We start from the raw sequence: 23,451 nt of genomic DNA, 5'->3' as shown, positions 1-23,451 counted from the left end.
TACCAATGCTTTACATTCCCAGTGCTCTATACTAAATATGCTAAATTTCCTTCGGGATCAATAAAGTATCTTTCTATCCATCTATCCATACTCCCAGTCCTTTGTTTTAATTTCCTTTTATGTTTTTATTTTACTTTGTAGTACCTTTTAACTGTTTTTTCCCCTTTAAGCATTTATCTTTATTTTGCTTTTTGATGTTCCTTTTGCGATTCTTTATGCAAAGCATGTTATTATATCCCCAGGGTTCTGAATTCCTGACGTTCTGTATTCCCAGTGTTCTGTATTCCTACATTTTTATATTCCCAGGGTTCTATATCTCCAGGGTTCTATATTCAGAGAGATCTGTGTCTCTAGGGTCCCATATTCCCTGTGCTCTATACTCCCACTGTTCCATATTCACAGAGTTTTATAATCCCAGGTCTCTATAGTCCCAGAATTCTACATCCCCAGGTTTATATATTCCCAGTGTGCTGCATTTCCAAAGTTCTATATTCCCATGGTTCTATATTTCCAGTGCTCTATGCTCCCATTGCCTTATATTCTCAGGGTTCTATGTCCTCAGGGTTGTATATTCCCATTGCTCTGTGTTTCCATGTTTTTTTTTCCCCCCATTGTTTAACAGGGTGACTTCTGTTCCCAAAGCTTGCTAGGATTATATATCCCAAGGGTTTTATATTCCCAGTGCATTATATTCCCAGGGTTCTGTTCCCACAGATCTTAATACCCAGGGTCTGCATTCTCATGGTCATATATTCCCAGGGTATTATGTTCACAGGGTTCTGTATTCTTGAAGTCCTGTGTTCCCACTGTTTTATACTTACAGGGTTCTATGTTCCTAAGACCTTATGTTCCCATGGCTCTATTATCATTAGTAAGATATAGAATATCAGAATATTTACGGCATTTGGCAGACGCTCTTATCCAGAGTTTTACAGTTTGATCAATTTACACAGGTAGGCAAAGACGGTGTTAGGAGTCTTGCCCAAGGACTCTTATTGGTACAGTGTAGGGTGCATGTCCAGGTGGGGGTTGAACCCCAGTCTACAGCATAGAAGGCAGAGGTGTTACCCACAGCACTGTACCAACCACATGAATATGTTTGTAAACACACAGTATCAGAGGTCTGGACGTTACTCTTATTTTCAGCTTGAGGTGGTATGATTGATTGAGGTAACATTGGAACATCTATATAGCACTGAACAGCTCTATGGCACTGTTTATAAAATGACAGAGGTAAAATAGGGCCCTGGGAACGTAGGCATGACCCCAATAACTGTAGCCACTAGTCACGAGGGTGGCTGCAGTTATACAGGAGCACATTGAGAGACTGTTTAATCAGTTATGCAGGGTATGGAGCTACCACAGCTGCCTCTTTATCACCGTTTACAGTTAGTCTTATCAAAAAGTAGAATTGTTCCTCATATACAAAGACTTATTTCCTTGTTCCACTTATCAGGGAAGTATCGAGCAAAAACAACTCAACTGAAGCCAAAAACATCCGAGTCAGACACAACATCCACATGTTAACATTTCAGATCAATGCTGAATAAAGGCCACCGAAACTGAGAGTGTTTTCTGCTGATTACTTTAACCTGCTTTGAATGTTAAAGTGTTATGCAAAACACAGGAGTGTGTTGTGTCTGTCTGGCCCCTTCAGACTTCAGTCACAGTCTGAAGGGTTAAGATCCTTCATTTTGTATTTTCTCTGAAGTCTGCTTACAATGTTGGTGTGGTCTTCCATCCATCCACCCATCCATTTTCTAAGCCGCTTCTCTGTCAGGGTCGCGGGGGGGTGCTGGATCCTATCCCAGCAGTCTTCGGGCGGAAGGCAGGATACACCCTGGACAGGTCGCCAGTCCATCGCAGGGCAGACAGACAGACACAGACAGTCACTCACACACTCACACAAAAATAGATCAGAATTCATTTTTACATGACCATATTCCAAACATTTCCAACGTACACAGCGCCTTTAGCCTTTTCAAGGCCTCGAGACCACCGGTGGTTCCAGAACGCACTTCATCATGTTCTTCATAACGTTCATATTCCTTAAGCTCCTTTCAGAAGCTGGGCGTCGTGTGAGGCTGTAGCTCTTCTCTCCAGTCTAATAGACGGTGACGTCATTTTAAACCCTTATAATAAAAGAAGCTGAACTTTGTTTTTCTACTGAAAGTCGACCCGTTTTTCCCCAAATCTGGGCTCTAAACTATAAACAGACGGCGTCTCTTCAGTGAACATTACAGTAACTTTAACAATGTTTACATACTTCATCAAACTCTTTTATTCAAGAAAAAAGCAAGAAAAACATTTTTCTGTAATATAGGCCCTTTAAACTCAATGGGTCTATGTGCGTCCACATTTTGAGTTCCTCTTATGTGCAACTTACGTAGTTATTGTGGTGGTTTATTAGTAGTTTAACAGTAGTTAATAAATCATTTTGTAAAGTTATTGAATAATAAGTCTTAAGATTAATAACTAAATAAAAGGCCTCAAAGTGGTTAACATCAATAACCAGCAACATCTATAAATGAGTCAGGAAAAATCCTACTTTTCCTCTATTGCTGGCTGAACCGTTTGGCCGGCTTCAATTGATGATCAGTATTGACTTAATTTTATGACTCAGGAAACAGTGCTGTTTACTCCCAGCTGATAAGTCAAGTGCACAGCCTAACAGGCCAGCAAGAGCAAAAGCAAAGGTGTGGCTTTGGTTGTTCATTACCAGGAATACAGGAAAAGTAACCACAGAGAAGAGAGGAGAGAAGCAGTGGATTATATTTGAAAGACAAAGGACAGAGCAGTAGGACTCAGAGGTAAGTGGTTAATATAATTTCACATAAATGAGTGAAGGCATTTCATGTAAATCTACTGGTAGTTATAGGATTAAACATTGCTAACATTAATGCGTAGACTGTTTTGGCACTGTAGTCTAGCAAATCAAAGAATTCCTAGAAGTAGGCCTCCTGCGAGGAAACTGTTGAACATCTTAAGTTCACAAAGTTTACTAGTAGTCTACATTAATGATGTGGAAGCTGAAACAGAACCTTGTGTATATATAGAAATGGTATGATGTGTACAGTCTGATGGCAGTTTACACTGTAAACAGTTCAACAGCACAACTGTCTAATGTAACTGAGCAACAGGTTTCACGGAATGAACAACAAACTTTTAAAGAGCTTTATGTAGTTTCTAAATGTATGAGTCAAATCTAGGCCTCTTTGAGTCTGTAGTACTGCACATTTGTAGAAGGTAAAGCAAATCCCGAGAAATCAGGTGCTTGTCTTACAGAGCTGGCTAAGGAACGAGTCACCTTGAGATTGCGAAAGGACTTCCTTTTATAAACTGATTCAGAAACTAGAAGTGATTCAGCAGAAAAGCAGTTTCGAGTAGTGATTCCATACAGTCCATATATAGAAACAAAGCTGTAAACCAGCCTATTTTGAATTCATTGCTTTTGTGATGTCATGAAAACCTACATGTACATACACTATCTGGGCAAACGTATTGGGATGCACCTCCTAATTACTGAGTGTAGGTATTTCAACCCCACCCATTGCTAAGAGGTGGATAAAATTAACAACATAAGTCTTGCAGTCCCGACATATAGACACTGGCAGTAGAGGGTTGAACTGAAGAGCTCAGTAACTTTAAACGTGGCACTATCATAGGATGCCACCTCTGCCATAAGTCAGTTTGTGAAATTTCTGTGCTGATAGATCTGCCCCAGACAACTGTAAGTGCTATTATTGTGAAATGGAAGCATCAACAGCTCAGCCACAAAGTGGTAGACCACAAAACTCAGAGTGGGCCCGTAAATTCTGAAGCACACAGTGCCTATCCTTTCTTAAATCATTCACTAAAGGGTTCCTTATTGTCTCTGGAAGCAACATCAGCAAAAGAACTGCACATTCTCCATGGCTGAGCAGCCTAAGATCAAAATGCACAATGCCAAGCGCAGGGGGAGTGGTTTAAAGCATACTGCCACTGGACTCTGGAGCAGTTGAAACGTATTCTGTGGCCAGTCACGCTTCTCTGTCTGTCAGTCAGATGGACGAATCTTGGTTTCACGAATTCCAGAAGAACATTACCTGCCTGATTGCACTGTGCCAACTGTAAAGTTTGGTGGAGGAGGGATAATGTAATGGGGTTGTTTTCCGGGCTAGAACCCTCAGTTCCAGTGAAGGGAAATTATAATGCTTCAGCAGACCAAGACATTTTGGACAATTCCATGCTGAGCCCCAGTGCCCAAAGCAAAGTCTATGAAGACCATGGCTAGTGAGTTTGGTGTGGAAGAACTTGACTGGCCTCATAGATCCCTGACCTCAACCCCATCGCACACCATTTAAACCAAGATTTTTGAGCAAACTCTGTGCTATCATGTAATTCCTGGCTGCATTAATGCTCAATTGAATGAGGCATTTCCAGGTTTAACAGGCTCAAATCATGGAAAACCACATTTTTTCCACTTTTTTTGTTTATTGTTAAAGTTTCATTTCACAGTCCATACAGCGCATGTATAGAAACCAAGCTGCAAAAACAGTTTTGAATTCATTGTTTTTGTGAAGTCATGAAAGCCACCACAGTTACTTTAATCCACCCATTTATAAATAGTGTTTCATCTTGGACTGCTCTCTGAATGAGGCACAATACAGGGCAGCCAATCAGAGCAGGCATTCACATAGACAGTCACATGCAAAAGCTTAGGCACCCCTGTGTTTTGGTGATCTTCTCAGTAAAAATAAGTTACTACATCTTCTACAGAGGACACATTTTAATGCATCATTACTGTTATTGCTGAATTTAACATATCTGGGGGGAAAGTAAACCATAAAATTACTTTTTTTCAGTTATTTAGCAAATAAACAGAAATTGTACAGCAAAACCTACAGTAAAAGGCCATTTTTAAGATTGCTGTCTGTAGAGGAAATAAACACTAGTGTACTGTGTCTATTTTCAAACAGCTGAAGTGATGCCAGCATTTTGAGGTTGTAAATAAAACTTTTTTTTTTTGCCCGAGAAGTTTTTAGAATTCTTGTAACTTTTGAGCTTTGAGTGAAATGAATTTACTTAGAAATTAATAGAAATGAATTTACTTGATTCCAATGTTTGCATAATTTCCACAATAAATTACACTCATGTTTAGCAGTACCTGTGTTATTAATCTTGAAGCGATGAAAACATTTGAATCAAGATGATTTAAAGCATTAATTGTACAGTGCGATCTCTAATCTATTCACCATTAGGCCCATTCACTGATATTTCTTTATCCCGTCTCTCCTTTCAGATGCAGAATAGGTCACATATAAACTACGGTTTTCAGCATGAGGGAGATCGGCCTCCTCCGTATGTGCCCAGCTACTACCCGGGGGCATATCCCACCATCCCGCAGTACCCCACCACCCAGCCCACACCTATTAACACACACAACACAGTTACAGCTGTACAGCCCCACCCCACCACAGCCTCCAAAGGTACTTGAACCTATTTCCCAATTTCTCTCGTAAGTAAGCCTAGACGGTCCACATTTATGCTCTTTCGTCTTCTCTTTGACTTCCCTCCACTCTCCCGAACGTTGTGTCTGCATCATGCATGGCCTACATGAAGCTATGCAAGATACAGTCCAGATACATCAATAGCCTTCAGCATGCTTTAAAACATGGACTAGCAGAGTGTGGCACTAGTAGACTTCTCTGTTACCTGCTTTGAGTGAAACCGAGGTGCTGCTGGTAGGAACTTCCTTTGACCACTTGTAGAATTAGAATGTCCTTCAAGATGGCAGGGAATCCGGGAATCTTAATGTACTCCTGTATCACATATTGCTTTGGTTGCTTGGCTCAGGTGTGTTGGGGTTGTAATAAGGCATAAATGTGGACCATCTTGATGTCTCTGTGGACTGGGTTGGGAAACCCTGCTCTAGTTTCAGGTGTTCACAGTCCATTAACTGTATAATCATTCACTGTGCTTTGTCCCTGGGTTTCGGCTCCTCTGACAACAGCCAAGAAAAGTCGATGTCCCTGCATAACGGCCGTGGTCATATTCATCTTAGTTGTCCTGGGAGTGGCAGCTGTGCTGATCTGGTACTTCTGTAAGTAACACGCGATCCTCATCCAGGCTGATGTCAGTACGTGTGAAAGTCCTCAAACTCATAATAACTCTTTCCCCATGATTCGATTCGCTTGGTTTGCGTCGATCCAGATTTACTTTGAAAAACACAATGAATGGACAAATATGGCAGGAGGAACGATGTAACACAGTACTGCAATACAGACCATAAAAATAATATGGCCTTTTACAAATTGAAATTCTGTGAATTATTCATTTTGGCCAAAAAGAAAAACCAAGAGTTGCTATATTGACTGCTGTTATAATCGATTACAATTGATTGTGACAACCGATGCAGTTGATTTGTGACTTTCATCTTTACCTGTGACTTCAATCCACCACCAGGGCGAGCGCCCTACACTATACCAATAAGAGTCCTTGGGCAAGACTCCTAACACCACCTTGGCCACCCTGTGTAAAATGATCAAATTGTAAATCGCTCTGGATAAGAGCGTCAGCCAAATGCCGTAAATGTAAATGTAAAAATTAGTGACTTTCATCTTCACCTTTTAGTAACATTACTATTTGACTATGCTGCTTGCATAAGAAATTCATAACACTTGCATAAGCACTGCTTGGGTATTTATGAGCAGGTTATGTCAGTATTCACAAGATCACAAAATGTTTTATGGAGTAAATGACATTGTATATAGTGAAATGACGGATATTCACTCCATATTACACTGTTATGACGTATCATTCCCAAGTAGTGGAACATATAAAGCAGAGCCACATCATTTTCTTGCAGAGTTTCCCATATCATTTTGGCTTAAGGGCCATCAAGATCCTTCTAGGCCTTGAGAGAAGACCTAATCATTTCTGTGAACTATAAAATAGGTCTGTATACATGTATACATGTCTATATGCAAATGTCTTAAGGTTCATTTTTGTTTAATAGAATCATCTGCAAGTTTTACAGTATTACTAATGTTTTGGATAAAACCAAGAGGGTTACATTCTTGCAGACTGTCCAATCAGTAATCGTTTCTCTCCGCGGTATCTGGGTAGACGTAGCTAAGCGAGGTGTCCAATTGGCTAGAGGTTGATGTCATAACGTGCTCTGTTAACAGCACAAGTGCAAAGTGAGTCATGATTTTCAATGAGTTTGTTTACATGCACATAACAGCCTGACCATCATCAGATGTCCACAGGTGTCTGATTATTCAAATGGTCAAGTAAACAGCACACTCAGATTTCTTAGATCGGATTAAGGTCTAGAAATCCGATAAAGAGAGCTGGATTTTAGCTCCGTAATCGGATTTCTCAGTGCATGTGAACTCTACTTTGAAACAGCGTTGCTGCGACACGCAGCTAAACACTTTTGGTGTGACACCAAAACCAAAATGAAATGAAGTAAATTTTCTCCTTCTTCTGGATGATGTATGTTCATATTTTCAGGTAAAGTGGCGTCTGGGAGTTTATTGGCTGGTTGCAAAGCAGAAATCTGATTACTGCCAGACCCAGTTTCCCCATTATCTGATTACTCAAATTCATGTAAACACACTTATAAGGCGGGATACATTTTCTGAGAAAAAATGTCAATTTAGGCCTTCTGGAAGTTCTACATACCTCACTGACAGAATACAAGTGGCAGCTTAATCAGTGGGTTGTTAGAAATGGAAAACAGCAGCGGCAGCCGCTTCATACCAGACCTCTCTACTTAAGAAATGACCGAAACTGTTAAAAAAGTAAGATGTAAGCTAATATATCTGTCACCAGCTTCAAGTGGGCCATGTTTAATCTAGAATAGCCAAAAAATGTTAGACTTGAGTTAGCTTAGTGCTAAGAAACCACTAGAATCTCATAAGGATTCTAGCAGAAAGTAACATTATCACAGAGGTGATTTTTTCCACGCTTTGACTGAGTTTTGACATTTATAGCCCAAATTGGAGGCTGAACCCTAATCACTTAGCAAGTACTGACATGAGCTGTTCCTAAATGCTAAAATATACTGAAATGCTGCATATTTTAAATGAATATACCGAGTGCTTATGCATGCATGCCTTGCAGAGACCACAAGGATGCGTAATGCCAATATAAATTCAGCCTCTCCAGTAGCAGAGAAGAATCTCAGCTGATTTGATTGTATCTAACGTCTGACCTCCGTGTGTTCTAACAGTGTCCAAGACGTGCGCTCTGGGCCAGAGGTGTGGGGAGGATGGGCCGTGCGTCAGCTCTTCACAGTGGTGCGATGGAAAGAGGGACTGTTCGTCAGGAGAGGACGAGGCTCACTGCTGTAATGATCTTCAGCATTAGACCCTTTTATGTGTTGCACATTAGATTGTACAGTGTCTAAAAACACCTCTGTGCCTGATACGCTCGTACCAGCACCACACACACTACCATACCAGTGGCGGTGCTGAGCCAGCACACAAATAATATCTCAACAGTGGTAATCTGGTGGTCTGTCTAATGATATGTGGCCAGTGGTGGTCTTATGGTGGCTCTTTCCATTGATGAACGGGGTAGAGGGTGGCTGATAAGCTGTGTGTGGTACAGTCAGTAAACCTACTAATTGCACCTATATGGGAGGTGTTTCTGATAAAATGGCCAAATGAGTGTAGCTACACCTCTTCTTTTTAGTAACATCAGTGGTTCTATATAGAACCATGAACACTTACAGAACCATGCTTAAATGGGTCTTGGCATGGTGAAATAGAGAATGTGTTGTATATGATTCTGTAGAGAACCAAAAGGGGTTCTTCTGTAATAATAGAAGAACTCTTTTTGGTGCTATATACAGACATTTTCAAAAAGGTTCCACATAGGCAGTTGTGGGCTAGAGGTTAGGGAACTGGCCCTGTGACCAGAAGGTCGCCGGTTCGATCCCCAGAGCCGACAGTTCATGACTGAGGTGTCCTTGAGCAAGACACCTAACACCCAACTGCTCCCGTGGATAGGGTTGCCCCTGCTCCAGGCCAGTGTGTGCACTGCCCCCTAGTGTGTGTGTGTGTATTCACTAGTGTGTATGTGGTGTTTGACTTCACGGATGGGTTAAATGCGGAGGTGGAACTTTCTTTCAGTGTTCACGGTTCGATATAGAAACATTATCTTTACTGAAGAATCCTTGAAGAACCATCTTTTTAAGAGAATACAAGGTTCCTATTTGAATATTTTTTGCTAACTTTGACTCGTCACTTGGACGCATGTGTCACACAGTTGGCTCGCAGAACAGGCGGGCCTCGGCTAGGTTAGCTTCAGTGAGTTAGTCGGCCAGCAAACTTAGAACAGCTAATCTTTTATTATGATAAATTTAAATATAAAATATGTGATTAATTATCTGGTCTGACTGTAAACTTGGTGTAGAGCCTTTCTTTTTGTTGTTTTTACCATGTACGCTAGTAAAGTGATGAGGTTGTATCAGCAGACATGTATAAACGATGGGTTTATAACATGAAGTCCAGCAAATTTAACCAGTTTTATCATCATGGCGTGTAAACAGCTTTGTCCGACTTTATTTTGGGGTTTGAAAAGGGAACCACGCCAGAGCACAATTTCTGTTTTAGTTCTGCAAATTTAACATCCCATTCCCCTCCGATAACTCGTCAAACACGTTTCTCTTGAGCTAATACAGTAACGGTAAGGCCCTAAAGATGGCGTTGTTTTTTAAATGGGTTGGTTTTTAGTAAAGCAGCAACTCAGTGTTTCTTTCAGTGCTGGATAAGTGGATGAATACTGCAGATTTTGGGCCAGAGCTCAACTGACATGGTAATCCCAACGTTATTGTGGGTGTTTTTTGTAGTTCGTTTGTATGGACCAGATTTCCAGCTGCAGAGTTTCTCTAAACAAGACCAAAAATGGAAGCTTGTGTGTTCGAACAGATGGGACAACAGCGTTGGGAGGAAAGCCTGCGAGGCGATCGGATACAGCAGGTCAGAAGGCATTTAGCTCGGCTTCCTCTGTCACCTGAAATCTAATGCTCTAAACACTTTTTAGTAATAGCGGTGTGTCTGATCTTTCAGCACGGACTATGTCGGCTTTGATCGGATGAGTCCAGGCTCTGGGTCCTCAGACGGCTACATGATGCTGAAGTCGGATTACTCTAATGAAGCATTTGCACACAGTTATCTCACTGAGAGGTGCGGTGGGGACTTTATTATTATTACAACCTTTGTAATTATTAATGACTACAATGCTTAAAATATTATTAGAATTTAATTTTTAGTATTGTTGTTCTACGACTCTTAATACTATCACTAATAATAGTAGCAATGATGATGATGATGATGATTATTATTATTAGTAGTAGTAATAGTATTATGATTATGATTACTAATAACAATAATGTCCTGTACATGCATCATTATTATTGATAGTCGTAATAATAGTGGGAGTATGTTATTTTAAAGATTGTTTTGTTTTGTTATTATTGCTGTTGTTATTACTGTAGCATTAATACTACTATGACTATTACTAATAATAATACTAATAATAACAATGGGAATACATTTATTGCCATTTTATTTTAGTTAAATAGTCACTAATAACACCAATTATTATTATTATTGTTGTTTGTATTGTTGTTGTTGTTGTGCAAAGGTCTTATAAACTGTTAGCTGAACTAATTTAGGAGACATTTCTTTATTAAAAACTTGCATTTATGCTCTGTAACTGTTTGTTTATCATGTTTCAGCTAAAATACACCCACAACATTTCATATGAATTTTTCACTGATTTAATATTTCATTAATGTCTTTTTTCCTCTCCTCCAGTTCATACTGCCCGACTAATACAGCAGTAACGCTGAAGTGTATAGGTAAATCATTTAGACTCTACTCTTTCCTTACACTGGTCAAGGTGACCTTCACCCCAGCCTTAACTGAAGCATGACCAGAAATGAAGGGACTCAGCTGAAATGCTAACCAGACACTTTAAACGTCTACACGTCTTAAAATCACTGTGGTTCAGATTCTTTTCATTTACTTTCACACTAAATGAATCCAAATTAAAAGGTGATTTAGTGCTTTATTATGATTAGTTAAGAAACAGAGTTCCATATTTGGATTCATGCCGTTAAGAGATTTGAATTTAACGCAAAAATTGGAACCAGCACATCTGAAATTCTGAATTCTGTTGCTGCAACATCAACCTCTACCTTGTTTCTACACTCACCGTCCATTTGATCAACTCCACTGACCACTTAGGAGCACCTTGTAATTCTACAGTTATAAACTGTAGTCCATCTGTTTCTCTTTGTTACCCTGTTCTTCAGTGGTCAGGATCTCCTCAGAACCCCCACAGAGCTGGTACTATTTGGCTGGTGGATCAGTACTACAGTGACACTGGCGTGGTGGTAGTGTGTTAGTGTGTGTTGTGCTGGTACGAGTGGATCAGACCCCACAGAGCTGCTGGAGTTTTTAAACACCACGACTTTAGTGTTACTGCAGAGCTGAGAATGATGCACCACCTGAACGATATCTGCCCTGTGGTGGTCCTGACCACTGAAGATCAAGGTAACAAAGCATCAGAGAAACAGATGGACTACAGACCAGAGTGTAGAAACAAGGAGGTGGACTTCATGAAGTATCTGGTCAGTGTTTGCTGCTCTTTTCTAAACCTTAAAATCCAATTTCAGTTCAGAATTGAAAATAGAATGATTCAAAAGATTGAACATGCTAACATTCAAAGCCAGATTTCTGTGTTTAAATTAAAATTCCTAATGGCCGAATCCAATAATACTAATAATACACAATACTACCTTAACTTTTCATTCCTCTGTTCTCCAGACTGTGGCAAATCTACTGCTCAGACGCGGATAGTTGGAGGCCAGCAAGTGACCAGCAAGACTCGTTGGCCTTGGCAGGTAAGCCTGCACGGTTCCGGGCGCCACTTGTGCGGAGGATCCATCATCACCTCGTCATGGATCGTCTCGGCTGCTCACTGCTTTCAAACGTAAGTCTGTGTGAAATCAACACGCACTGCATGTTCATTTGATGTGCAAAAGCCCAGCTGGAAAATAAAGGTTCCAAAATGGTTCTTGGCTTGAACGTAAACCTTTACATGGCGAGAAGGTTCTGTAAACTTTACGTTTGCATGTCTCTTTTACAAAACTGGTACCAGATTCTGTGGCGTTGCTCCAAAGACGCTCAGTCAAGCCGCTTTGTCATTGTGCAGATTGTCGCAGCCAGCTCAGTGGACCGTGTATGCGGGGTATCTCACTCAGACTGAGATGCAGTCAGTCAGCGGCAACGTGGTCAGCCGGATCATCTCCCACCCTGGGTTTGATTCTAAAACAAACGATAACGATATTGCTCTGATGAAGCTGGCGGCGCCACTCCGTTTGTCATGTAAGTAGATACTACCACAACCTTAGTAAATGTACAGCACTGTGCAAAATCCAGAGAGCATCCTTCATTTTTCTAATTTCCAGTCAAAACAAACACGTTTCTCAAAGAAATGTGCAGCCTCACCTCCGAAGTTCAGTCTCAGCAGTTGGTTTACATTTTGTGCTTCTTACAATTCAAGTAACCTAAATGCATTGAATCATGTTGAAGTCTGGACTCGGCAGTGGTCAGTCTTTTGTTCTGAGAACACCAGCAAATGTTTGCAAATGTTTTTTTTTTTTTTGCGCCAACATCTCACAGTATATATAACACGATCTAGACTGTACTGTTTTAATTATTCTAAAGATTCCTTAATGACACGTATTGATACTTATGCGACATTTAAGAAGCTTCATTAACCCCTTAACAATCCAGGTTTATTTCACATTAAGGCTTATTATTCAGTCACTACAGGGAATTCAATGCAAACTAATGTAGCTATTCTTAGGTTATAGAAGTGTGCAATAAAACTTTAGGCCTGATGGTGGGCCCTTGGCTTAGCAGTGTTGGGGGTGATGCCAAGTGACGCTTTTGTGAGTACTAATAGTGTAAAGCATTACAGTTACTAACTAGTACTTTGCATGACTACCCATATGTCTCTAACAAAGCAACAGTATTCATGCACGATGCATTTGAAGCATAAATTTCCTCTATATAGATTGTCTGTGACTGTAGTTTGCATGTACTACCCACATCAGCTTTAATTGCGAATGCAAGCAGCACAGCAAGTGCCATAAACTGCAAGCAGCCTGCCGAAGCATCTGACCACACTTGTTTTCAGTCAGACCAGAGCACTGCACATACTCAGCAGTACATTGCTAGTGTTAATATACAGATAGATTGGGCTAATTACCTAAAATAAGTAATCCAGTGCAGGTTACTAAATACTTCCCTCAAATTGTAAAGAGATATTTATTACTTCATGGAAAAAAGTAATCTCAATACTCAGTACTTTATTTATACATTACTCTGGACAAAATTATCTCACTCTGTCGGCAGATACTGCATGTTTTTAAAACAAGCAAAATTATCTACCAATATAATCGGAGAATTTCTCTTAATAAGATATTTTTAAAATAGTCTTAGAACTTTCTTACAACAGTCTTAAAATGACATATATTGAGTATCTTTAAGATTCTTTTATTATTTCAAGACATTGTTTGCAGTGTAGATGGACATTTCATTCCATTCCTGAGGCCAGAGACTAAACTAATCCAGGGAGACTAAACTAATCCATTCCTGTTTTTTGCCCCATCACTAAGACTACATTCACACAGTAGGTAAAAGTCACCTAAATTAAAGTTTTTCCTCATATGTGAGACAGGTGTGTTTGGCACACTGACATTTTCCATGATTTGGGACACTTTCATGTTTTATCGTGGTACTGAAAATCAGTGCGTAACTGATACGCAGCATTCAGAAATTCATTTTTTATGTCAGTCAAACTCAACATTTGTCCTAATTTAGCACTGCCTACACTTCAAACATCAAGGGTGAAACAAAATGTGAATGCACTTGTCACAACTGCTCTGTGTTCAGAGAGATTTTGGAAGAAATGGCTCTATGCAGCCATAAAAGGACAAGGCTGCTATGTTAAAGTTCGAAGTCTAAAAGAAAAGTTTAAAGAAACCAACGACTCAAGCCAAATAAGTGGCCGTGACTAAATAATTCCGGGTGATGAGCCCAGCTATCAGCCACTGGAACATCTTAATGGCTCCTGTGATGCTGGCAAAGATGACAGTGAAATCTCAACATCTGTTGGCAGTCCTGATATTTACCTCTGGATGAACGTGCCACATGGAGCACAGTTATGGACACCATGTCTGTTTCCTCCCATTCCTTTTGAAGCCACATGACTCGGATGATGCTGTGGTCAGGGCCCTGTCAGCAAAGCTGTTGTCAATGGCGCAATTATTTTAATATGTGGTGCCCTATGTAGGGAGTAGGGAGCCATTTGAGATTCAGCCATATTCGCAATAACACACAACCTCGAATGTTCTATTGATTTTATACAACAGTTAAACAAATAAAACAAGAAATTAATAAACGGCATTTAATGTTTTAATGTTCGCAGTTCTTTCCGCTAAATTATAGTTCGTTAACAAGCAGCTTGATGCTACATCAGAGTAACGAGCTCCGCCCACTCGCTCCACACAGACCGACTGACAGCTTGGGAATTTAGTGTAGTCTCATCTTGAGAGTCTGACCAAATCAGCTGTCGGTCAAATGTGATCTTAAAAGTGTCCATTTGAGCATGGACATTGTAAAAACGTTCAAATGGCTTGGGCGTCTCCTACAGCTGTCAAAGTCGTTGCTTAGCAACAGTCTCTAAAGCTACAGTGTTTGATACAGTGTTTGTGAAAAACCTGTGATTTTATGGCAAAATACAGCAATGTTAGAACGCCTCTCAATCAGCTTGCGTGGCTGGAACTAACTCTTGTATAATGGAAATTACTGGACCTATCTGTAGGGGCTGCATTTCACATGCAGTGTGAGTACCCTTGTCACATCATATCTGTTTTTGTACAGTGTGAGTGTATTAAATCACGGGCTTTGGTTGAACACGATGGGCGATTCAAACTGATAGTGTGAGCTGTCACCAAAGAACAAGATTTCTAAAACTGCACAGGGTATGCCTGGCTTAAAGAAAACACAAGCAACTTCAGAAGCGCTGCAAAGCCAGTCACAACAAAACGGAAGTGAGTCACAACACAGTTGAAGTGTTTCTGGAAGACTCAAAAGGATGGAACATCTGTGAAAATCACTGACAGAAGTAGGTAAGACTGCAAACACTCATATCCCGGCTCACGGTTAACCTGGCTGGCTGGTTTGCTATCTGACATGTCACAGCTTCACTGTGGTAGTTAATCTGCTGTTTTTACAGTTACACACACACACACACACACACACACACACACACATTTTCTAAGCCGCTTCTCCCTCAGGGTCACGGCGGGGTGCTGGAGCCTATCCGAGCAGTCATTGGGTGGACAGACAGACATACACATTCACATACACACTCACACCTAGGGGCATGTCCAATTGACCTGACTGCACATCTTTGGACTGTGGGAGGAAACCGGAGAACCGGAGGAAACCCACACAGACACGGGGAGAACATGCAGACTCCACACAGATTAGGACCCTGGTTTTACAGTTACACTCTAGAGCTTATTCATATTATGATACAAGGACAGCAGTAATCTGCTCGCAAAAAAGTTAACTCACTTTTACCGGTGAATGTTTGTGCTGCGTAGAATTAAAAGTCCGCAGGGCTCCGTCCTCCTTGAGTGTCCAACGGAAACACCTTCGTTGTGCTGTGATTGGCTTATCAGCATTTCTGAAGCGGCATGTCTTTCTGCATTTGTTGGGTTTTCTCAGCCTCTGTATTTATCTTGATATCATTTGGTTTTGTTTTTACTATTTCACTCATTTCCTAAAATTGCTAAACGGGTTGCTAAAATGCTTCTTCAGGTTTACTGAAGAAAAGAAAAAACAGGCCATGCTGCCCACTGCTATATCTGTGTGTAGCTTTGTTCATGAAAGCTGTGCATTATATGATAATGCTGACCAATAATGTGACCCATTTCTTCCTGACTTTAGCGAGTATTGGGCCAGTGTGCTTACCCAATGCTGGAGTCAGCTTTTCTGCACCACAAGATTGTTTCATTACTGGATGGGGAGCGACTTCCAGCCAAGGTATGGACATGTTGTCATCTAAGCCTTTTTGGCTCCCACTGTGAGAGACTTTGAAGGACCCATAACATGAAAAAACTAACTTCCCTCACTTTTTCAAAATAAAAGATCTTGACGTGGAACGTAAACATTGTACCGTTCACTCTCCACACCAAACACTCTCAGGGAAAAAGGTACAAAACTGTCACTGATCTGTACTTTTCACCTGGAAACGCTTATTTATGGTGCACAGTTGGACCCTAAAACGACTGCTGTACCTTTGGGGGAACGTTTACATTGTTTGTACCTTAATGAATGAAAAATGTACCTGTACAGAACCTTCATTTCTCACAGTGTACAGTTCATATAGATGAAAACTAAGCTGCCAAAATGGTAGAATTTTTTGTGATGTCACGAAAAACCAACACATTTACGTCTTTGGTATACAGCAGTTTAGCCCTGCCAATTCACACTGTAGTTAAAATCTGGCACAATGCAGAGCACCCAATAAGAACAGAGCTCATTTACATATATCAGTTCTGGAAATACAAAAACAAAAAAAGGCCATATAGACTGTTTCTGTCTGAAAAAATTGTAGACTATAGATCCCCTGATCTACTAACTGTTTAAACAGCAGAGTTGACTTTCTATTATACATTATTTCTTAACTTTGACCCTATTTCAGCTGGATTAGTTTTACCAGAAGAGGTTTGGTAATTCAGCTCAAATAGGGCCTAATACAAGAAGTTATGTAATGTTTAGAGTAAGTAACCTATATGGATCCATGGGTTTTAAGGTCTTAAAGGGGAATGCCACCAATTTTTCAACATTCCTGCATAATTAAATGGTTAATATGTAAACAAAGTCATTCAGTGTGGTTTGGTATAAAATGCTCAGTTATACAGAAATTTACAGGGCCAGAATTGTTCACAGTGGTAGTGACAGGAACCAGACGCCTGAAGAATTTAATGCCTCCTGAATATGCTGCTGGATATTAATAGTAAGGTATATGCAAGGCGTCGTAAGGCAAAATAGTCCCTGAAGGAAAATTATTTCATAATTACCGCTATTTTTCCATCAGCATTACATATAAAAACTCCACAGACACAGAAAGTTGGCTTTTTTTAGGTTACCTTATTTACTCATGGTAAATGCTTTGCTAATTCAGACAGGATTACTCAATGACTGCATTTTATGTTCTGTTAAAGGTTCTCCCTCAACTGTGTTACGAGAGGCGAGGCTCTCGCTGATCGACAGGTCCATCTGCAACAGTCGGCAGGTCTACAATGGACAAATCACCAACACCATGATCTGTGCAGGCAAGCTGGAGGGTGGAGTGGATTCCTGCCAGGTTAGCATCCCATATAAGATCCAGGCAGATGCTTCCCTGTATTATAATTAACAGGACCTGATTGATGTGAACTTTTACCACCATACAGATTTTAAAGAGTTGGAAACTGTTGGAATATTAGTAAATAAAATTTGATATGGTCAAAAATTAAAACCCAATAGCTCTAGTTTAACAGTGTTTTAATGGCTGGTATGGTTGGCAAACTATTTTTGACAGTATTTAAAGTCAAATGAATAGCAAAAATTTGCAGTGTCTTAAAGGGGCTCTGCAGCCTAAAGCTGCTGTTTGATGCGTTATTTGTTGAGTGTGAGATATTTATTCATTATTCATGATTTTGCATCATTTTGGTATGTTCTCTCACTACAATACCCAGCATGCATTCTGTTTCCTCCCACCTTCAAGATACATCATCAGAAGGGGGTTTTAATAGCCTTCAAACTGGCACATATCACTGCAGATACCACTGCTGCACCGCTGTAGTTGGCGAGTATGCATGTGCCCCTTTACTAAGCAAAAATAAATAGTGTAGCCCTGGGGGCGGAGCCTCACAGCATTTGTAGCAGTTTTATTGGTCTCTGCTAATTAGCTTTTTTAATTATAATTTTTCATTAAGTCTCTTACTCCTTACCTCGGATTCCCTGAAGGGACGTGGGGTATTTTTTTTTTAGGTAAAAATCTGATGCTGTCATACACTGGATACTATGTGGTGCACACAGGATATCATCTGGTGAGCACCAGATACTATGTAGTGAGCACTAGATACCATTAGGTGTGCACCAAATATGCTCAGGTGAACACTAGATACTATCAGGTGAGCAACAAACACAATCAGGTGAGCACCAGATATTACTAGGTGTGCACCAGATACAACCCCAATTCCAGTGAAGTTGGGACGTTGTGTAAAACATAAATACAAACAGAACACGATGATCTGCAAATCCTTTTCAACCTATATTCAGTTTAATACACTACAAAGACGAGATATTTAATGTTCAAAAGGATAAACTTTATTGTTTTTCACAAATATTCACTCATTTTGAATTTGATGCCTGCAACACGTTTCAAAGAAGTTGGGACAGGGGCAACAAAAGACTGGGAAAGTTGAGGAATGCTCAAAAAACACCTGTTTGGAATATTCCACAGGTGAACAGGTTAATTGGAAACAGGTGAGTGTCATGATTGGGTATAAAGGGAGCATCCCTGAAAGGCTCAGTCGTTCACAAGCAGGGACGGGGCGAGGTTCACCACTTTGTAAACAACTGCGTGAGCAAATAGTCCAACAGTTTAAGAAACAACGTTTCTCAATATGCAACTGCAAGGAATTTAGGGATTTCATCATCTACAGTCCATAATATCATCAAAAGATTCAGAGAATCTGGAGAAATCTCTGCAAGTAAGCAGCAAGGCAGAAAACCAACACTGAATGCCCGTGACCTTTGACCCCTCAGGTGGCACTGCATTAAAAACCCACATCATTCTGTAAGGATATTCTCACATGGGCTCAGGAACACTTCAGAAAACCACTGTCAGTGAACTCAGTTCGTATTCTGCTTTTATTTATGTCCCAACTTCACTGGAATTGGGGTTCTAGTATTAGATGCACACCAATACTATCAGGTACACACTAGATACTATCAGGTGCACTCTAGATACAATATGGTGAGCACCTGATACTTTCAGGTGCGCACCAGATAGTATCAAATGCTCTCCTTATAGTATCCAGTGCTCAGCACATAGAATCTGTAACAAAACCTAAACAAATTCATCATTTCAACGCAATGCCGATGCTTTATCAGTGGGAATTTCACAGGTAATGGTAAATACATGAACGCTTAATAGTGGTCAGTTTCACTGGGCAACAAACATATCAGTCTTGCCCTGGAATTTCATATGGAAAATGATAGCCACACTGTAAAAAGGTTGTGTTTGTTCACAGAAGCTTCAATAGTATGACAGTTAACTTTCCAGTTCAAGTTAGGGGAGTTAATACATAGTTCAATAATTCAATTGCGGAGATGTAGTCACTGAGAGTGGGTTGATGTTAAAGGACTCGCTGTACAGAAATGCAGCGTTTCACATCAACCAACTCTGAATAAGAAGTGAAATTCTTTAAAACATCATTTTTTTCCAGTTTTGCTGAGAGTGACATTATCCCCTTTGCTTACAGGGAGACAGCGGGGGTCCACTGGTCACTCAGGACAGTTCACTGTGGTGGCTTGTTGGAGATACTAGCTGGGGCGAAGGCTGTGCTTTCAGAAACAAGCCGGGCGTTTACGGAAACGTGACCGTCTTCCTTGAATGGATTTATGAGCAAATGCAGGTATGAACTGTAAATGCCCTGCTGAAAAAAGCAGCACAGACCAGCATTGGTTTGATGCTAGTCTACGCTGGTTTAGCTGGTCACACAGCATCCAAAGCACATCATTTTTGCTGAATTTGCTGGTGGCCATCCATGCTGGTCTACTGGTGTTTCTGGCAGGGTGCAAAGCGTAATCAGTGAGCAGTGAGTATGCAAACATTTGACCACCCCCACCTCAAATAACATGCTCACCTTATTTTCATGTCAAAAAACGTCCTTTGACTAGGGGTGCACAAACTTTTGTATGCAACTGTATTGAAGGTTTGACCAAACATGCTGACACTGCAACAGTGTTTTACATAGTATTTTACATATTGCTGATTATTGGCTTTTGATTTTCAATCACTTTTAGCAACATTAGCATTATTTTATTATTCACTTGTTTTGTCTATTGTAACTGCTTTTTTTTCCCGCAGAAATACTAACGTAACTGGACGTCGAGCGGAAGAGGTCGGCCTCAGGAACCCTCATATCAGAACAGGCCGAAGGCACTGAAGAGTGGCTCCATGTCCATTTTAACATGATGAGAACTGCCAGTATTGCCAACTAGTTTCATATCCATTAAATTCTTTACTATTAATTCACTACTGTCCAAATGTTTGTAGGCACCAGCTCTTCCAGTGTTTCTTCTGAAATCAATGGCTTTCATAGGGAGTTTGTCCTCCTGTGATGCAGTAACAGCCTCAACTCTTCCGAGAAGTCTTTATACTAGATGCCGGAACATTGCCGGAATTCAGCCACAAGAGCATTAGTGAGGTCAGCTACTGATTTTTGGATGATCAGTTCTCCAGCTCATCCCGAAGGTACTGGATGGAGCTTCATCACTCCAAAGAACGCAGCCCCACTGATCTACAGCCCAATGCTGGGGGGCTTTATACCCCTCCAGCTGACGCTTGACATTGAGTATGGTGAGCTTAGGCTCATGGAGCATCCAGAGCATCCAATTCTATTGGTCAGTGCAAATTATACAGCTGCAACAACTCATTATTCAGACTGGATTCTGGATACTATTGGACATTTAGTGTACATGCAGATGTGCACGATTGATGTTTTACTCGTTGTTCATAGTCCACCATATCACAAGACATGCAAATCACTGTTTGGTTCCAGCTGGCTTGCTTTCCTCACCTTTCTGACTGTGCAAATTTACCCAAGCCTTATTTGCACATCCTTCTTTTCCCTAAATGCCACACCAGAGCACATAAAAGGGTGTGAGTGGCATTTGAAAGGGCTTATGAGAAACTAACCGCTCAAAATTTTCTTCGTGCAACTCCTAGATTCACTCACACATGTACGCCGCTCAGAGAGATTTACACAGCAAGTGATGCATGCGTATTTAACAGCCTCATTAACACAAGAGGAATTACTCCATAACATACACACCCTTATTTGGGTGGCTGTGCTATTATGAACAAATGTTATGTTTTTTTGTTTGTTTTTTTATAAGTCAGGATCTTGAATATTTATTTCCTTGTGTTTCCAGTTTTGTTCGTTCATGACACTGTGTTTCTCCTTCTCATGTAAAAAGTGTTGATTATAATGATTCATGTATATGTCTCCTTGTTCTTGTGTTTTTTTTATATTTAATTTTAAGGAATCCAGACATTCTGGAAAAAAAACTGGCCTGCTATCATGTAACCTCTTTTCTATGAAGATGATTCACAACATATACCTCACAATTAGTATCTTACGGAATAAATGAAGTACAAGATTTCATATTGGAGCTTCGTCTCTGGGTTTAAATCACTTTAGTGAGTGTAAAGGTGATTTACTGAATTCACAGAATGACAAAAACCTCTAAAGCAAATATATTGACTTATCAGTTTATCATCTACCTTAAACAGCTCTGTACAAAAGTCAGACTTTCATGATCTTTCATTTATTTCATTTCCAGTTTCAAGTACAAGCTCAGTGATATGTCTGAGGAGATCAGATACACGATGATCCACCTGTATTAAGAAATTTAAATTAAGATAAGTGAACAAAACGGGAGCTTCCATAAAAGGAGTTTTGGAAAATACAGGGAAAATGAGGCTCCTAACAACCACCTGGAAGACCTGGTAGACACCGAAACTGTCCCCATCAGATAAACAGCACTTAAAGCTTTCATCTCTGAGAGAGAGGAGAACATCAAGCTGCTTCAGATTTGAAAACATCCACAGGTGTTTCTGTCCATCCCTCCACTGGGAGAAGACCACTCAGCGCTGTGGGTCTGAAAGGATGTGTAGCTGATCAAGAAGAACCTCGCTGAGAAAAGGAGACGGACACATCAAACAAAGAAGCTGGACGACGGACTGACCACCCCAGAGTCCAGACCTCAGCACCACTGAATGGGTTTGATTACTTCAGAAAATCAACCAGCTTCTCAGACTGATCTGTGGAGATGTATCTGCAGATCCTTTGAGGAACTGAAAGTGAGTCTCCTGAAAAGAATGGAAGCTGTAAGAAATGGAAAGTGTAGAAATACTAAGTACTAAAGAAAATGATATTCAGCCGTTGAGCCGTTCTGTTTTTTTTCTGACGGTGTAAAATGAACTTGTACTTAATGGTTGTTTTGACTGGAAATGAAAGAAATGAATGGTGCTCTCTGACTTTTGTACGGTCCTGTATGCACAAGGTAGGTTTACACAAGAAGCAGGTCACTCAGTGTAGATGTTCAAGTGGTCAGCGCCCTCTGCTGGCTAGTAGACAAATCACTGTTCTGACCAAAGTCAACTGTCATAGTCATGAGGTATTTTGCAACATGTTGATTATGAGATTATACATATCTCGTCCTGAAACATAAAATACACATCAAATCAATTAGTTAATTGAATCTAGGCATTCATTAATTATTAATAATTATTTGTAACTGCCTGTGTGGGTTTCCTCCAGGTGCTCCGGTTTCCTCCCACAGCCCAACAACATGCAGTCAGGCGAATTGGACATGTGAAATTGCCCCTAGGTGTGACTGTGTGTGTGTGTGTGTGTGTGTGTGTGTGTGTGTGTGTGTGTGCTCCGAGATTGACTGGCGACCTGTCCAGAGTGTTTCCTGCCTTCTGCCCAATGACCACTGGGATAGGCTACAGCACCCCCTCCACTACCCAGAAGGATAAACAGCATGGATAATATGTGTGTGTAGTTGACCATCAATAGTACTTGATAATATTACCTTTTGGGGACAAATGAAGATTTATTGATTGATTAAAATAGTGATAAAGGTTTAAAACAGTTTATCTTTACCCAAATTTACTGGATAGTCTCTCTCTCGCTCTCTCTCTCTCTCTCTCTCTCTCTCTCCCCTAATCAGTGCTCATTGAGTTTTCAGCTTTAATTGGCAGGTGCTCAGCAGTAGAGAGTGCATCTGCTACCTGTTTGTACCAATTAGCAGATGTGTGACACTCCACTGCCTCCTCTTCACTGGGTTAACAGATGTGGCAATTAGGGGCTCATTTGAATGAACGCTCGTTTAGCACGAGGGGCCCCGCAATTATGCCACTGCCAGATCGAGGGGATTTATCCATCTTTTTTCCTGCAGGCTCTTTGGTGGTGAAGAATTGGCAGCGAAATCATGTTATGTTGGCAAACAAACAGCGCTTTTTTTCTCCTCTCCGAGTTTTGGGCTTTGCGTTTCAGCAGGTACTGTAATGACGGCGCCCGCGAGG

The 23,451-nt window shown here is 40.6% G+C and overlaps 1 protein-coding gene across 1 annotated transcript; it reads left to right on the top strand.

The window, feature by feature from the left end:
- The first annotated feature begins 2,570 nt into the window (after window positions 1-2,570).
- Window positions 2,571-21,530, top strand: tmprss2 (transmembrane serine protease 2). Its single transcript, XM_017686238.2, has 13 exons — window positions 2,571-2,810; window positions 5,282-5,468; window positions 5,993-6,082; window positions 8,219-8,335; window positions 9,842-9,971; window positions 10,062-10,178; window positions 10,812-10,855; window positions 11,826-11,991; window positions 12,214-12,386; window positions 16,026-16,121; window positions 17,306-17,448; window positions 19,616-19,768; window positions 20,224-21,530. Exons 2-13 carry the CDS (start codon window positions 5,282-5,284, stop codon window positions 20,230-20,232), a joined length of 1,425 nt encoding a protein of 474 aa, XP_017541727.1. The 5' UTR covers window positions 2,571-2,810; the 3' UTR covers window positions 20,233-21,530.
- The last annotated feature ends 1,921 nt before the right edge of the window (window positions 21,531-23,451 follow it).

The sequence above is a fragment of the Pygocentrus nattereri genome, chromosome 18, assembly GCF_015220715.1.
Source record: "Pygocentrus nattereri isolate fPygNat1 chromosome 18, fPygNat1.pri, whole genome shotgun sequence".
Lineage (NCBI taxonomy): Eukaryota > Metazoa > Chordata > Actinopteri > Characiformes > Serrasalmidae > Pygocentrus > Pygocentrus nattereri.
Note: the sequence above shows the minus strand (reverse complement) of the source record. Positions and strands in the feature narration are given on the sequence as shown.

Coding starts and splice junctions, on each gene's coding strand:
- tmprss2 (XM_017686238.2), top strand. CDS start 5,282: ATGCAGAATAGGTCACATATAAACTACGGTTTTCAGCATGAGGGAGAT. Junction 10,179..10,811: donor CACAGTTATCTCACTGAGAG/GTGCGGTGGGGA, acceptor CCTCTCCTCCAG/TTCATACTGCCCGACTAATA. Junction 16,122..17,305: donor GGGAGCGACTTCCAGCCAAG/GTATGGACATGT, acceptor GTTCTGTTAAAG/GTTCTCCCTCAACTGTGTTA.